Source organism: Lepisosteus platostomus, chromosome 19, assembly GCF_059453375.1.
Source record: "Lepisosteus platostomus isolate fLepPlt1 chromosome 19, fLepPlt1.hap1, whole genome shotgun sequence".
Classification (NCBI taxonomy): Eukaryota; Metazoa; Chordata; class Actinopteri; order Semionotiformes; family Lepisosteidae; genus Lepisosteus; species Lepisosteus platostomus.
The window spans coordinates 14,508,354-14,525,075 of record NC_142629.1 but is presented as its reverse complement, the minus strand read 5'-3'; the positions used below and the strand labels follow the sequence as shown (position 1 = coordinate 14,525,075).

Below are 16,722 nucleotides of genomic sequence, written 5' to 3'. Positions count from 1 at the left end.
TAACTTCAGGAAAATGGAGGTAGCTTGTCTCGCCAGATAACCCTGAGCTGTAAAAGTCCATCTTATTCTCTTCTGTTGACGCAGCTCAGATTACACCAGTGCCAGAGTGCCCCTCCCCCTCACTCTAAGACAAGGGGCATCCAAACAGGGTCAATAGGTTTGTATAGTTCTTTTCATTCCCAACTGCTGCACATATAGGGGGGGATGCAGTTCATCCTCCACTGAAACAGCACTCACTTGGGGGAGCAGCGGCACCCATTACACACTGAGTCAAGGGGGGGGAACTTCTGAGAAGGTTGATTGGACAAGCCCAGAGTGGCATTTAGCCAGGACACCAGTGTAAAAACTCTCCTCTTACAAGCAACGTCAAGAGATCTTAAATGACCAAGTTCTCACTAGTTTGAGGTCTCATCTGAGGGATGGCACCTCCTACAGGTCAGGTCCCCAGGTCATCATACTCGGGGCCCTAGTTCAAGTGTGGTTTAGAAAGAACATCGCCACCCAGTGGTTCACGTCCACCCTCGTTTTCCTCCCACTCCTACTGACCGTGGTCCCCAGTGGAACTCCGGCCAGTGCTCCTTACCTATGCATTTGCGGTTTTTGAAAAAGGTGAGGGTGCCGTGCCAGGTGTCCAGGTGCACCCCGATGATGGAGCCCTGCCCAAACCGCGATGCGAAGTTGATCTTGTCTCCTTTATGATGAAGCAGGCCTGCAGAAGCAATCAGATACACTCTAACCATTTGCCCCTTATGCATGAACACACCGCTGTGTTGTTCCCTCAGCCGTGGTAGTGCCTATAGAGGAAAGCTTGCCGTCATGCCTTAATCCCATTGTAGGATTTTCAGGAAATACTGGAGTGGTATTTTGGGCACAAATTCTTCCGATCAGTGAAATTAGCATGATAAAATGCATAGAAGGAGAATTCTGGAGAATAGAAGGAACTAAAAACAATTGCTAGAAGTTTTTTTTTAACTTAAATGTGTTACGTCATCATTCTGATGTGGTCCAATCTGGTAGTAAATTTACAGGCGTGGCTGTAATTTAACTCAGGCCTTGAATGTATTGTTGAAATAGCAACCTTCAACAAACCATCTTTTTTACAGTTGCCACTACCTTTTAATATAAGCATGGGCTTTCTGTTTATGCATCATGTCCTTGCAAAATAATCCAGATAAATGTAGTAAAACAAATCTCTTTATCTTGTGGGAGATTAGCCAATTGGTGTTCATTTTTCCTGTTGCTATAGATATAAGTGCCATAGCAACAGGAGAGAGCATCACAAGCCCATGAGCCGTGTGCTGTACACTGACAAATGTGAAATACTACATGGCTATTCCTACTACCAGAAATCAAGTTTCTAATACGTTAAAAAGGACAACACGCACAGCGGAGCAACAAAAACAACTTCAAGTGATCACAGGAGAAAGTATGAACCACTGTAGTACTTATATTGGCACTCCCCAGAACTGCCAATGGAAAAGCTCCATTGACTAGCTCAAGAGAATTAAGGAAACAACAAAATATTTGCCTTTGTGCATTGGTAAATATTGTGTACGCTGAATTTTCTGCAGAATAGCTTCGGTCTAGTGAAATCAGCCAGACGCTATAGGTTATACGTTTATTCTGGCCTTTAAATAATATTCACTCAGATACGTAGCTGATTCTGAAGAAAATCCGAGGCTGGTGGGATTGGTCAGGGAATCATTCTTGTGACCTTTAATTCACCTGTTAACAAGGACGGACTCTTAAAGAGCCGACGTTCTGCTTTTTGAACAAATGATCTGAATCCAACCTGGACATCCATGCCTGCTGTTCAGCAGAACGACCACCTCAAAACTGCAGCTTCCCCCACTTGAATCACACACGCAACCAGGCAGTAAAGGATGTGATGATGACGAGATTTGTGATCTTACCGGTGTAGGACAGTCCCCAGCTTTCCTCGTCCTTTCCCAGCAGGCTACAGAAGGTGTGTCTGTACTTGTCTAGGTTCACATCCGATGTGCCGATTCCAACCATCTGCAACAGCAGCATCAACAATGAGTTTTCAATCCACAGGGACCTGCTGGATTCCACACAAGCTATATGACCCCGCGAAACACAATACACACAGTGGGACCAGCAGGGAGCTCTCACCCCTGTGCTCTGTGTGGGTCCTAATGCCCCAGCATAGTGATGGGGACACTATACTGTAGAAAAAATGTGCTATCTTTATGGAGGAGCTGTGACTTTCTGTGGTCATTAAAAATCCCAGGGCATTTCTCAAAGAGTAGGTGTCCTGCCCAAATTTCCCCGTTGTTTACCAATCGTGGCCTCCTAATAATCCCCATCTCCGAACTGGCTTCATTACTCCTGTGTGTTGACTATGAGCTGATGCACTGGCGCACCATGGCTGCCGTCGTATCATCCAGGTGGGGCTGCACACTGGTGGTGGTGAAGGGGGGTCCCCGTTACCTGTAAAGCGCTTTGAGTGCTATTTGAGTTAAATACTCTGCAAGCTCAAAACGATCCATCCTACAATCGAGAAGTTTCGGCAGCCCCCCCCCGAGACCACCCTTCCGAACTGTATCCTTTACCCCTCTGGCGGCCCTCCCGGTACCCACCATGTCTGTGCCGTACACCGGAGAAGTCATCTTGATCTCCCAGAAGTGCTGCCCCTCGGCCAGCTCCTTGGTGCCCCGGATGGCCGCCGTGCCGCAGCTGTACTCCATGTGGAAGTTCACCTTGCGGTTGTCGCAGCTGAGCAGGGTGGCGGTGGACTTGTTGCCGTCATCCCACACCCAGTCAAAGTCTGGGCAGAAACACAACAACACCCTCACCTCTAGCAAAGTCAGCAGTCAAGGACAGTTTATACCTCCTGCTCCCCTTTTTGGTCCTGGAGACACCTACACACTCTCAGAAAGCCTAGATGGGACCTTCGCTCGCGGCCCTGGCCGCGTGACAAGCCGGGAGGGGGGAGGCGGCCCATGACTCTACTGAATCAGTTCTTGACTGGATTCACAAGCCTGCTCGCGTAACAATGTAACAGGGCAGCTTCACCTCACGGGAGGTTTTCTGCCTTCGTTTTGAATAGCGGAACAATGGCGCTGCGCCTACCTGGAAATGTCATCTATTGGGCGACGTAAATCGGAGGTTTTACAAGTTCCTGTGCGTCATATTTCTTTTCTGGTGGTCCCAAATGCACCCGTTATTCTTTCCAATCCCCAGAATCTGAAGATAGCCTCGAAGCCAGGAAAAAGAATCCTCACTGTGCTGCCCAGTTCTCTTGAACATGGAGAGGATCCACTTGGGCCGCGGCTCGTACCACCCATGTGACGGACCATGCCAACGGTGGGGGGGTGGCGGGGGGGGGGCAGAACTCACCCTGGTCGTCCTCTCCGCAGTGGCAGTCCTTGACGCGGTGGAAGCCCCTCAGCCGGGGGTTGTAGGCGGGCTCGGCCTGGGAGTCGCAGCCGCAGTAGGACTCGCCGGTCACCGGGACCGCGCTGGGCACGGCCGGGGTGATGCTGGGGTACTCCGGCTCGGAGTCGGAGTCGCTGTACTGAGACAACAGGGCCGTCGCCGGCGCGAGAGAGAGCGCGCGCGTCACTCTAGTGACCGAGAGGAAGAGGCTTTGTCTTGGGGTTTGTTTGTTTTTAGCGAACCGGCTTTACTAGCGTGAAAAACTCCAAACCAGGACAGGGAAATTAGCAACCCCCCCCAACCCCCCGCCAGTTTACACCTACTGTAGACACTTTTATAAAAAAAGGCTGACTTTGAGCAGTCCTCTAGTTCCTTAATCTGCAGTGAGGAATATTATTGGAGGCTCCTCGCAACCACTAAAACCCCAGATCTCAAGTTGGAGACGGTCGTCTTGATCTGAAACACCGATGAACGATGAATCCCCCCCAAGCCACACGATAAGACGCCAGTTTAATGGCTTTGGTCATTGTAGTACAGCACTGCTTCAGTCATCAGGCAGATATTTACTTTTTAAAACTGCTCTGTACTTTCCTGTCTCCAGGACACCTCGGACCATCCTGATCCGAGTTAAGAGGGGTTTGGCTTTTGCATGTCTGGGCATCAGCGTCAAGGTCATTTCCCCCATCAGTCTCCTGATACACGCCCATCCATTTTAGGAGCTGTCCACCACAACTGGTGCTGAAATGTATCCTTTGGCACACAGGAGCCCCAACACTGTTTATCTCGCAGAACCCCTGTATAGTATAGAGCCTCCCTCTGGTGCTTCAGTAAAATGTTAACAAGTGGGGAAACGTATTAGTTTTAACACATCTGCTTTGGACATTCAGGAAATTTACACCACAGTTAGACAATAATAGCCGATGTCCGAGCTATACTAACCCCAGCCCAGACCCCTCTGACAGCGGCGACGTTCACTGACCTGCAGCCGGTCGTAGCCCCACTCCTCGCTCTCGGAGGCCAACACCAGCGCCCGGGCGTCAGCGTCGCGCCGGATGCCGCTCCAGACGTAGCGCCACGCCCGGCTGCTCCTGTTCCGCCTAGACATGGCAGGCAGGCGGCTGCACGGATCAGCGCAGAGAAAGGGATTAGGGCGGCTTGCTCAGTGACAAGGCAGCAATTGCCGATATCTAGTCCGGAGATCGAGGAACCTGGAACTAGAATTCCATCGACAGCAGGGTTAAATCAAATGGTCCTTTCCAATCTTGTCCGGGACCAGAATTCGTTCCAGCCAGCACCCTGTTATATGGATCTTGCTGGCGGCGAGGGATGGACAGCAAGTTATGGGAACAACGGTCCATAATCGCACTACCTCGCCCCCTTCGAGTCACAGTGCTGGATGCAACGAGCACTGGCTTTATTGTACAGAGCAAAGTTGTTCTTTTTTTTATTGGCGTACAGATTGCGAATCCGAAGAGACTGACGTACATATCGCGAATCCGAAGGGATCTGCGTGCTCAGCTGGCTTGGGTGCAGTCACAGTACCTGCCCATGGGCGCAACTGCCAAGCGCTGCTACAGTAGGCACCTCTCCGCTTACGTAATAAGCAGAGGATGGATATTAATACTGGCACATAAACCACCGCTTAGAGAAAGACCTGCTTGGGTCAGCACTGTGCTTGCTCCATATGTTTCTGATAGTACCTCTTGTTCTCTGTAGGGGCCTAATATAGTTCAGTAATTCTGTAATTCACAACGTCCTGGACAGCGACTAAAGACATTTTTCTAAGATATTCCTTTGGCAGCGTTTACAGATTAGGAGTTTCTAATAAGAATTACCTTTACAGAGAACGCTGTATTCTTACAAAACAGAATCTAAAAGCAGTTTCACGACCCTGATCCAATCTGCCTTATCAGTCAGACCCCATTATGACAAAGAAGTGTTTAGGGTTCACCTTCAGAAAATGGAAGGTACGTGTCTATCATTCTTGCCCCAACAGAAATCCGTTTTCATTTTTAAGAACTGTGAAGGAACTTCTTATAGATAGCCTCGGGATTTTTAATGGCCTAGCTCAACCAGGCAAGGCCAAAAACCCACTTTGTGCAGTGCTGGAAAGTCAACAGAAACAGTCCCTAGAAACTACTGAATCCTGTGGAGACACGTTCTCGACAGAAACATTGTCAGATGATAGCTTCGGCAGCAAACAATATATGCTATGCTCTAGAGTCTACACAGCATATATTACATATATTAGGTGCAGTAAAAGCAAAATGTGACTTTCAAATTGCACCATGCTTTCATAGTTGTTACCAGCAGTCACAGCAGTACCAGCAGTTGATGCAGAATGTCAATGTAGAGAACAAGCAGACTCGTCCAGCTGATCATAGCAGGGTTAAAACTGTTTATCACGCATTTCTCCCTGTACTGTACAAGCCTGTGGCAAACCTTGTGATTATAGCACACTTTCAAATCTAGATTCCACAGCTCCGAAAATAGCTCTCCTGACCCAGACAACTACTGTACTGGGAGGCAGGCCTGGGACCTAATTCTTATTTACTAAACAGAGATTTCCTCAATAATGAGAAATCGCATGGCTTATTTTTGGGCAAAACTCACTTGGTTTGATTTTGAAAGGTTTCCAGAATACTGAATATTATTTTCGACACCTGGACGGTAACGTAATTAAACAGTTAAAGATCAAAGATCATTTAAACAGCTGTGCTCTGTGCTCGGTGCTCCAGCACACACCTTCCATGGAATGACAGCAGGGGTACAAAGGTATTAGGTCACACGAATGAACCACAGAAACACTCTCTTGTCTATTCAAAGAACTAAATCTTTCATATTACTTAAAGCTACAGACACCCTCTGTCTGTACTTGGTTAAAATCCCCTAAAATTGTTACTTGCACTTACTGAGCTGTGCGCTCAGCTTTGAAAAGAGACCCTGCACAATAAAGACTAGCTTGATGAACAACAGCATGTTCTCCCTCGTCCGGGGTGTAACCCCTCTGGGAACCCTTTCAAAGAACAATTAGCATTCCAATAATTGATAACCGGATGGGCGATGTCAAATGAAAACTCCCCAAAGGTTTGTGCTGTTGCAGAAGTTCAGAACTTCTAGAACTTCTTCTGTAAGCAATGTCATTTAAATAGTGAGGCAAGTCGAACTTTAAACATGAATGAGGCTTTCGTCCACAACAGTGAGAGCCATCAATATTTTTTTCCAACTCGTGGTTGAAAAAAACAAACATACAGACGTTGTTTCATTATACAAGCCGGCATTTTATTTTTTTTTAAAAAAACAACCATTTAGACTCATTTGAGTCCTGGTTTTACACTTTGACGAGCAAACGGAGAAGATGCAAACTTCCAATTCACTTCGACTTTAAAAACACAAATGAAAAGAACAATCCTTACCCCCCAGGTCACACTCAAAAGAAGCTTTGCCCCCAAAAACATCTACTCCACCGCCACCTCGTTTTAAAACTGCACAGTTACTTCACCAGCTATATTGCACCCACGCCTCGGTAACACATGCAGTTTAACCTTCAGTCACATACAGACAAGCATGTTTCCCTTCACAGCTATGCAAGACGGAGACAGACTAATCCGAGCAGGCAGAGGCATTGAGCAACGTGCAGTCACTGCTGTCGGTGAATACAAGAAGGGACTTAACCTACATTCAGCTTGGCGCTACTTTCACAGACCGACAGAGCGCTGTTTATTATGGTAGCAATGTCAATATTCGTTCTTTGCCCCGAGACATTTTGTTTTCGCAGTTTAGGACTATACATCGCTCTCCTGCGGATAAAAGGCAACTTTTAAGTAAAACCGTCCTGAAGTCAACTGTTTCATCTGTAGGTGTGCCGTTTCTCCGCAGTCTGGTTGACAACCAGTGAACAGCTGTTCGCGGTCTCATATGGGAAGACGATAATATTCAGGAATACAATACTAACAAAAGCCCGAAGTATGAAGAAATGAAAAATATATGTATTGAGGGAGACGTTGAAGTGTTCACTTGTTTCTCTTATATTGACCATTTTAGCGAGAGAGTCCTTTTAGGTCATAGGTTTATCGATGATTACTATCAGTCGCTGATACTATGATTACTGCTGCACCTATCATTTTTAATAACATTCTACGCAATGCTGACAATCAGTAGTGCCTTTTCAAAAACTGCATAAAACCGCTTTCAAGGATTGCGAAAATATGCGGAAATAGTTGTTTGCATGTTTGATGGTGTCAAAAACGCACTTCGGACAGTAGAAAACACCCCTGAGCGGAGTTTAACCGGGACACAGCCTTGGCACAGATGCGCATAAAACACGTTTTTTTTTATGTTCAGCCCCGTCTGACCCTATTCTAACACACCCAACCCACAACTACAGATTGAACAGCTTTTAACGGGAACCGCAAAGAATCGGCATCTTCCCCAGGCTTAAACATGTACTAGTATTAAAAAAAAAAAGATGTACGCATTTTTCAGACTACTCCTGACACAAACATCATTCTCAATACAAAACGTGGGGTGCTTTATTGCACAGAAAGTACTGCTGCCGCGGCTACAACACACCTCAGACCCGCACACCGACCGTCTCCACACTTCATCAACACGCAGGTCTGCAGCTTTAAGTTCAGATGCAAGATCTGCACGCTTCTGGTCTCTTGTTTTGGCCATAAAATCGGCAGGCCGGCGTCCCCGTTGCCAGCCCCAGCTCCAGCGGCAGGCCCGGCTACAGTAAGTTTCCAGCCAGCGTCCGCCTCCCTCGTCCCTCAGCTGGGTCGATACCGTTTGCTCGCCAGCGCAACCAGCTTCACTGATGCAGGGGCACCACAGCAGAAAAGACGGCGCGTTTAAGCCGAAAAGGATGTCGTGCAACTGTACGGTTGCATCGGGAAATACTGGGACGCGGATCCCTCCTGCCGATTTTGGTAGTAAAAAAAAAAACAACTCCTGCAGGTTTCAAATGGCACATACCTCCTTTCACCTGAACCACAGCTTTGCTTCTTGTCCGTCTCCGCGTCACCTTCCCCTGGATTCTAGTTCACCTTGATCCGTGACACTGTTGATTTCTTCCCCTTCCACAGTGAGGCTCTTTTTTCCTAAATAAATAATATATTTCTCCGGTCCCACCACACAGCTCCCTGCGAGGTGCCAGTCACTACGCGCTGACCTACTTTCAAGGCCGACGTAAACAATGCATTTCCAAGGCCCGCCCTCCCTCGTCGCGCCTATTGGGCAGTGGCACCTTGGGGGGTGGGGCCAGTGGCGGAGCGGCCAATCGCGACGCTCCGCCCCGCCGTCAATCAAATCACATGCGTGCGCTTGAGACTGGCTGGGGCTTTCTGTCAATGGCGACTGCAAAGCAACTGCAAAGCTGTTCGCCATGTTGGCTCCGGCGTGTTCACAGGCTCTTAGAGCCCCAATGTCTTACAAGAGAGCGGGGCGATTATGTGGGGTGTCTTCGTTGTAGGTCAAGTGCGATGCGGCATTTTCATTAACAGGACTGAGATTCTGAGGAATGCTGAAACAGTCCTGGAAAGTCCCTACACAATCCAGATCAGTTTCCAACCGCAGTAACAATTTGTGCCACACTGCATTTATTAAATACCTGTTGCCCTGCGCTGTGGTCATAAAATTAGCCTTGCTGTATTTATATGGAATTCTTATATTCCATAATATGTGGAAATACAAAAACGTAACATACAGGAGTTCGAATATACCGTAATATCACTCAGATAGGTGTAATAGCGGGCTTTGCACCTTCAGACATGTGTATGTAATGTTTTATCTTTAATCTAATATTTTACCATAATAACGGGATCGGTACCGGTACCAGCTTATATAACTTAAAATACTTTGCCCCAAAATTGACGTGTTATTAGTAAATCGTTATCTCATTTTGACAGTGACAATTTAACAAGGCTTGTTTACAATTTATATAAGAATATGTATGGCATAACTTAAAATGGTCCGGCTTTTCATTGGATACAGAGCTTATTTGTTAATTACGTCATGCCTGCCTCTTCCAAAGAGCTCGGGTTTTAATTGGCGTAGAGTGAAAGGGGGCGGGAATAAGAAACTGTGCCTTTTAGGATTGGACAATAGCGCTGTAATTCCGATAACGTCACACCTTTTCGCTTTCGTCGGACATCAGGAAGTCAGGCGAGTTAAGTGTCAGCATGGATTCAGAAGAGGGTATGTACCTCAGACTTGAGAACAGTGTAAAACATTATCCGCATTGTTGCTAAACTGGCTCGTATGATCAGCTTTTGTAATATCCTTAGCTAGTGCTTGTTACGAACCGCTAATATGCACCAAAAAACTAAATAAATTTCGGACCACAGTACACTGTTGGGCTTGATGAATGGATGATAATTGTTATATTTTATTTGGTCAGACTTAGTTGTGGAAGTCAGTTTCTCGCCCAGTAAAAAAAACCGTGCGAAACAAGAAATTTCATCAACCCTGCTGCGTTGGAAACAATAACGATAATAATTATAGTTCCATCTAATTTAATCTCCATCAAAGACGCTTTTGGGTTTAGAAACTACCTCTCTCACCCTGGGAAGCTTAAATTTGTGGTCACAGTTTTAGACAGGGTAGGTATGATTGATCACTGATGAGAACCCAGATTTTCCAAGTTTCTCTGTTGCTAAATAGCTTTAGAGCGCAAGTCTCGGATACATCCTCCTGTTGTATCGTGGGTTGGGTGGACGGCAGTACTCGCTTTCCACCTCGGTGGAGCAAGCGAAGAAATCTTATTTACGATTTACTTTTTTTTAACATTCTTCCTACTTCCTGTTTAAGTCTTTTGACAATCCCATCCGGCGATCAGCCGGCGTGGGTTGATTTATAGAGAAGCGTTTTCATTCCGGGTTTACAAGTGGCTGCGAGGAGACTTTTCACCCGGATGTTGATTTCGGATCCCATGACGCTTTCAGACAGAGCAGGATTTTAAACTTGTCGCGAACCTGAACAGAATTAACTGTACATCGAGGGCGATACATTTATTAAATATGGGATTAATTTGTGTGCTTGCGGGAACAGTGGCCAGGGTTCTGGAATTGGGAAGGTTGTGGGTCCCAGTCCCGATAACGGGATTGCTAAACAGGACATCACCTGGAATGATGTAGTAAAATATCCAGCTGTATGCATGGGTGCTTATTTAAGTTGCTTTGAATAAAATTGTCAGCCAAATAAATTAGAATAGTCCTCTTTGAACAACATTGCATCGTTTTTAAGGTGTCATTTCAAACAAGAATGTTCTAAACCCTCAGGCTTTATAATGTTTGCTTCTTTAAACAACACCTACACCTGCGCTATCCATTGTATCTATTTCTCCACGACATCTAAACTGAACTTTAACCCTTTTGTTCCAGGTGGTCCTCTTGATATCTTGTGCTTATAGGCAGCTGCTGCCCCTCTTATCTCTCCTTTTTGTCCATCTTCTTCAAACAGTCATCTGTAGCAGAAAACATTCCCCTTACCGAGAGAAAGAGATAAGGGTCACAGAGGGGGACACAAAGCAGCATAGAATTCACTGGACAAAACTAAATAGCCAACTAATACATATCTTAAAGCCAGTAATATTGTGTAATAAAGAGAAAATGCTATTCTTCCAGAATTCCAATCCTTCAGTTAACTGGTTTCTGGGAGAATTGGACCTGGTGTGAGTGTGTGTGTCTGTGTGTGCCCTGTGATATACTCCAGGAAGTGTCAAGCCCATTGCTTGCTGGGATAGCCTCTGGCTCCCCCCAAAACCCTGTATTGGATGAAGGGGTTAGAAAATGGATGGATGGATATAATTCTTTGTTTGTGCTGCCATCTGCTGCTGAATTTTGGCCATGGTTTCTCTCTTGCTTCTCTCATCTTGTCCGGAATGTACTCTCCTTGATTCTCCACAGAGAAAGGGAACCTGGCGCAGGTTCGGCACGTGGTCCTGGTGCTCTCGGGCAAAGGAGGAGTGGGCAAGAGCACTCTGACCACAGAACTGGCCCTGGCACTCCGACAGGCTGGCAAGAAGGTGAGGAATGAATGCCTGCAAAAGCATTCTGAGACCCACGAGTGTGTAGCCATGGGGTGGGAGATGCGTGAAACATACTGGTGTTCTCTTGCGGTTCCTTGCGTTTGGAAGCTGCAGATTATTAGGGTTTGCCCAGATATCGGGGCTGTGAAGTGTTCTGGGATGTGGTGATTTAATAGCGGTGGACCAAGCTCGCCCTTCACGTCTTAAACAGCAATTTCCCTGGTGCCAGCGGGCATGAGGTCACAATCGGGAGGAGCGCACCTGTTTTGAAATTGGTCCCGAAACTGAAACCGACTTAACATCCAGATGGAATGAAGAGGAACAGTGTATTGCCACCTGTGTGCACGGTGCTTTCCTAATGTACAGAACTGCTAGAACACTTGCTGTGGGTGCACTCGTTGTCTACTGTCTTTATTCCTCTTGCTTCCTCTTGTAAGTAAAGCAAACCTCCCCTGATACAGTTCTTTAAAGAGGCCAACTAGTGTTGTAAATGTACTGTAAATATGCCAGTGATACCGCGGTCAAATTTGAATATGCAGAAGGATGGTGGGGCAGCACAAAGCACATTGAGGTGGAGATCTCAGGGAGGGGTTTATGTTCAGTTTATTGGTTTTTAGGGGGAGAAACAGAATATTACACAGTACCGTATACAATAATGAACGAATGTTGAACAATCACCTTGGCATGCCTAAACAAACTGTGTAAATCCAACAACAATATAAAATCAGGAATCGAGGCGTAGAGAAAAGGAAACCAGAGATGTGGAAGAGAAATGCTGAATGGAAAAGAGAAAAGAGAGAAAAAAAGGTAGTGAAAGTACAGAAGAAGTGAGCCACAGTCTTCAATATGTCTGGGTCGAGCTGCAAGCTCTGGAAAAAGTTTAAAGGGGGCTGCCAGGCAGAATTAAGTTTTGCAGTTCAGCCACTGAGGGAAAAGCTCATTTTTTCAAGGTGGAGAAAGTACATCACATCCCTTAGCCAGTGAGCGAGGGTGGACCCAACCGGGTGTTCCCAGTGGAGTAAAATCAAACGGAGACGGCCAGCGAGGGGGGTTTAAAATGACACTCTTGGAACCGACGAAGCAGCCGATCTGCGGCGCTGTGTCGCTGACGTAAGCCTGGTGGCTGAACGCTCGTCCGCTGGGTGGTGTCCGAGTGGCGCCCGTGATGTGATGGCCCTCTGCGCCGCTCTCCTCAGGTGGGGATCCTCGATGTCGACCTCTGTGGCCCCAGTATCCCCCGCATGCTGAGTGTGGGCCGGCAGGAGGTGCACCAGTGCGACGCGGGATGGGTGCCGGTCTACACCGACGCGCACAAGAGCCTGGCCCTCATGTCCATCGGGTTCCTTCTGGAAAACCCGGATGACGCCGTGATTTGGAGGGGCCCCAAGAAAACAGGTAAACTCAGAAGCCAGGAGGATACTTGAGCACAAAGCAGGTCTGTGGTTATCTGGGCGGCTCCTGTTCCTTAATGCAGTTCTTCTGAAGAGTGCCGAAAACATTTATAAAGTTTATGAGCAGTTCCACGAGTATGTGTGCAGAAAGAAAGGGCATGGAATCCGGAGCGCTGTGATTACAGCCCTGGGGCTGTGCAGGAAGCTCGGGGTGAGGGATTGTCCATAAAGTGCGGGCCTTCACTCAAAATGAAATCGAAATCGACCTGACTGCAGTCCAGTGGCGTGAGTCACTCACTCACAGTAGGAGGATGTTTTCTGGCAATTTTTGGTTGCTTTAAGAAAATTCCAGAGTTAATTTTGCTATGTAGTCATGCCTTTTCTCAGACTGGTGGCATATGTACTCATGCACAGATCGGACTCCTAACTCGCACTCAAAACTTGTCTGGAGTGACAACTGAATTGCTTTGACTGCACCACTACTAAGTAGCGTATATATGTAAGTGAGCTGCTGAACAACAGATTTCTCTTTTAAAAAGTAAAATAAACTACAGGTATGTCAGCCCCGGTAATCTATATTTCACGCCGACCTTCTTACTCATTAAAATAGCGCAGATTAATTATTCACTTCAATGCTGAGTTATCTCTTGGTATACCACAAAGTAAACTGTCTCGGAGATGTCTGAGAAAGCATTTCCTAAATCAGACTCAAGAGTGTAAGTTGTTTATGTGTCGTTGACCATGTTAGCCACCGATATGTGCGTTATTAAATGGAGAAAAAAAAATAGAAGTAGCTGAGGCTCGTTTTACATTGCAATCCCCACCAGCGATCTTGCTGACTTCTACCCCATCTCTCTCTGTTGTTTTCTGTCCCGCCCTGCCTGCGGCTCGCCAGCTCTGATAGGCCAGTTTGTGTCGGACGTGGCCTGGGGCGAACTGGACTACCTGCTGGTGGACACGCCTCCGGGCACCTCGGACGAGCACCTGGCCGTGGTGGAGAGCCTGCGGAAGCACAGGGTCGACGGCGCCATCCTGGTCACCACCCCCCAGGTCAGGGGCCAAAACACAGAGCCTCGTCGTGCCAAGCCACAGCTCGTCCATTCGCAACCCCGGAGTTGCTGGGCCTTTCTTCGAGAGTGTTGACGTCGGCTTCTAAATCACACATCTAGATGAAGTCCTTACTCTGCTGTTGGCTCAGGCAGTTTTCTGTAACGTGGAGTGGAACGAGAGTACACTTCTCCACCCACTAGTTCATCTCAGGACGATGCCCAGCAATGCTTCTGCCTGTTTTTACAGAGGGACTGGACTGGCGTGACTGGGCTTGAGTACCACCTGTAAGGGTACAACAGCAGTGATTCTGCAAGAGGAACTAAAACACACACCCTTCCTGCTGAGAGTCCAGAACCTGTTACTCTGAGCTGCCCCTTTATCAATAGATATCTGCCTCTAGAATTGCATCTAAAGATGTCTCTATTCCTCCAGGGCTTTTATGTTCTTAATGGGATGCATATGAACGTACCTCTGAGTTCGCTGTTACATGAGTTATACAGCAGACCGATTCCCTTCCAGGATACTGTAAGGTTATTGAACAGAACTATCACAGCAGAGTGTGTTAATGCCATGTATTATCCCCTGATCTGTTAATAGTACACAGTGCCCACATTTCCCGCTTTTGTCAATTCTAGCCTTTAAGGAACCTTTTCAAGGCTGTGTTTCATGCCGGGTGACTAACAGCAGGCTTAATTTTCAATTTCTTAAACTGATCTGTCTTAAATTCTGGCAAAGGTCCTAATCGCATAAGGGTATATCTGCATAAATAATAAAAGATAAAATCACACTGTCTCTTAAAGCAATACGTTGTCTCTCTATACGTAAAATAAAGCTAAAAAGATGAGATTTGACTCAAACATCCTAATTTTGGAAACATGGTCAAAAAAGCTTTAACATATGTAATATAAGATTCTTGCTTAAATAGTCATTTTATATAATGATTCTTAAATAAAAATGAATAGCCTGATACTAAGGTAATATCACACTGCCTGAAAAACTGTTAGTGAGATCAGGCATTAGGTGATTTAGTAAACTAATTTTGTCAAACATAATAGCAGATCTGCAGAGAGACCGTACTGGATGTGGATCCCAGATGTGTCTCTACCTCTTCTTGCAGGCCGTTTCCACAGGAGACGTGAGGCGGGAGATCGCATTTTGCAAGAAGACGGGCCTGCGTGTCCTGGGAATCGTGGAGAATATGAGCGGGTTTGTCTGTCCGCATTGCTCGGTAAGTCCACTGTGTCCGCCTGCTGGAAACCCTGTGAAATGGAACTTCCACTGGTTTCTCCGCACGTCCTTCTGGTATCAGCGTTGCCCCTGGTGTCTGTGTGCTTCTGCTCACAGCAGAAAACTTTGACTGGCTGTGGAAAGTCTCCTTGAATACCATGAGATTCTAGGATACAAATGATTAACCTGTGATACAGGACAACCTTTAATTATCTGTTGCTGGGTCTCTGGTGATCTGTAGTGTGTTTTCCATAGATGGTTTTAATTACTCTCAGAATGACCAGTTTTTCATTCAGATCATAAAGATTATTGACTGCATTTAAAAACAGGTCATAATCTAATATCAAGAAAATATCAATAACCCTTCCGGATTCCTGCTCTTGCAACATGCTAATCGATGAAATGTGGTATTCTCTACTAGTGAACAAGTACATTTATTCCATGCTGAAAAGAAAGGACGTGTTTGACACCTGAAGAAGGCTCCACAGCCGAAATGTTGCGTCTCTTTTCTTTCTAACGTGGGATAAACCTTTTCTTGTTCCGTTGCAGCCTATGCTTGCTGACGTACAGTAGCTACCTACTTGAAATTCTCTGCTAGTGTTTGCAGTCTGGCCTTATAGCAGATGTTTACAGACTTGCCCTGTTTTGTTTCAGGAATGCACAAATATATTTTCTAAAGGGGGAGGAGAGGAACTGGCCAAGCTGACAGAATCACCATTTTTAGGTGAGTTGTCTTGGTGTTTAAGACATAAAGGATATCTGTGCTGTTTATAACAGTTAAGCTTTTATGGGGGTTTTTTCTGGTATTATTATAAATTTTAGGAGGCTGGGCTGATTTACAATTCGTTCCTGTGCTTCTGCTATTACTCTTTGTTTTGTATATAGCTGATCAATCCAAATGATCTAAAAGTCTGCCAGCTGTAACCCTGCCAACAAGCTTTCACATACTGTACATGCTGACATTGTCACGTGATGGTAATCAGTGTAATTAAACTGCTCCATGAAGAAAGATGAACCAAGAAGTGAACTACAATATAAATCCTGGATCTCTGCATTCTCGCCGCAGGCTGTGTCCCTCTGGATCCCCAGCTCACCTCCAGTTTAGAAGAAGGAAGAGATTTCCTGCAGGCCTTCCCGGACAGCGCCACCTTCGGCGCCATCAATCAGATCGCTCACGCAGTGATGACGAGCGTCGCCGAGCGCGGGTGACCCCTGACCCGCCCTGCCCGCCACATGCCCAACTTCTACCTGCTGCCTTTCCCTTCAGAGAAACAAACTGGACGTTTTTCTACACGAACCATGCTGTGTTGTGTCATTAAAACCCCTTGGGACTCTTGCTTATGCACAAGTCTCACTCGCCTTTGGGTTGGAGTTATACTTCAGTCTCCTCTTCTCAGCTGTCTCACTGAGCAGTGAGCAAACACACACTATTGCATGAAGACTCCTCTTAAATAGCAGCACTAGTACTGTCTTCAAACCAGGTTCTTGAGCTGTGTGATAAATGAAATATCCTGTCAACTTAGGAAAAGTATTTTCATATTCAGCAGACAAATGGTCAAGGATTGTACTTGTACAGCTTTCTAATTTAAGTCCCTTATTTCTGTAATAAATCGGAACAAAACAAAA

General features: G+C 46.3%; 3 protein-coding genes across 3 annotated transcripts in view; 2 read left to right on the top strand and 1 right to left on the bottom strand.

Moving 5' to 3' along the window:
* The window catches only part of LOC148645191 (SPRY domain-containing SOCS box protein 3-like), a 16,009-nt gene extending 7,400 nt beyond the window's left edge, over positions 1 to 8,609 (bottom strand). The window contains exons 1-6 of the mRNA XM_088613136.1: positions 8,377 to 8,609; positions 4,379 to 4,517; positions 3,361 to 3,538; positions 2,601 to 2,788; positions 1,914 to 2,016; positions 584 to 709 (exon numbers count right to left, since the gene is read on the bottom strand). Of these exons, the coding sequence (XP_088469262.1) occupies positions 584 to 709; positions 1,914 to 2,016; positions 2,601 to 2,788; positions 3,361 to 3,538; positions 4,379 to 4,504 (721 nt within the window). The 5' untranslated portion in view covers positions 4,505 to 4,517; positions 8,377 to 8,609. The remainder of the gene's footprint in view (positions 1 to 583; positions 710 to 1,913; positions 2,017 to 2,600; positions 2,789 to 3,360; positions 3,539 to 4,378; positions 4,518 to 8,376) is intronic.
* The window catches only part of eme2 (essential meiotic structure-specific endonuclease subunit 2), a 26,062-nt gene extending 14,637 nt beyond the window's left edge, over positions 1 to 11,425 (top strand). The window contains exon 9 of the mRNA XM_088613135.1: positions 11,307 to 11,425. The gene's annotated coding sequence lies outside the window, so the exon portion shown is untranslated. The remainder of the gene's footprint in view (positions 1 to 11,306) is intronic.
* On the top strand, positions 9,490 to 16,722 carry nubp2 (nucleotide binding protein 2 (MinD homolog, E. coli)). The gene is made up of 7 exons (XM_088613137.1): positions 9,490 to 9,597; positions 11,307 to 11,425; positions 12,625 to 12,823; positions 13,715 to 13,869; positions 14,987 to 15,097; positions 15,751 to 15,820; positions 16,163 to 16,722. Exons 1-7 carry the CDS (start codon positions 9,582 to 9,584, stop codon positions 16,303 to 16,305), a joined length of 813 nt encoding a protein of 270 aa, XP_088469263.1. The 5' UTR covers positions 9,490 to 9,581; the 3' UTR covers positions 16,306 to 16,722.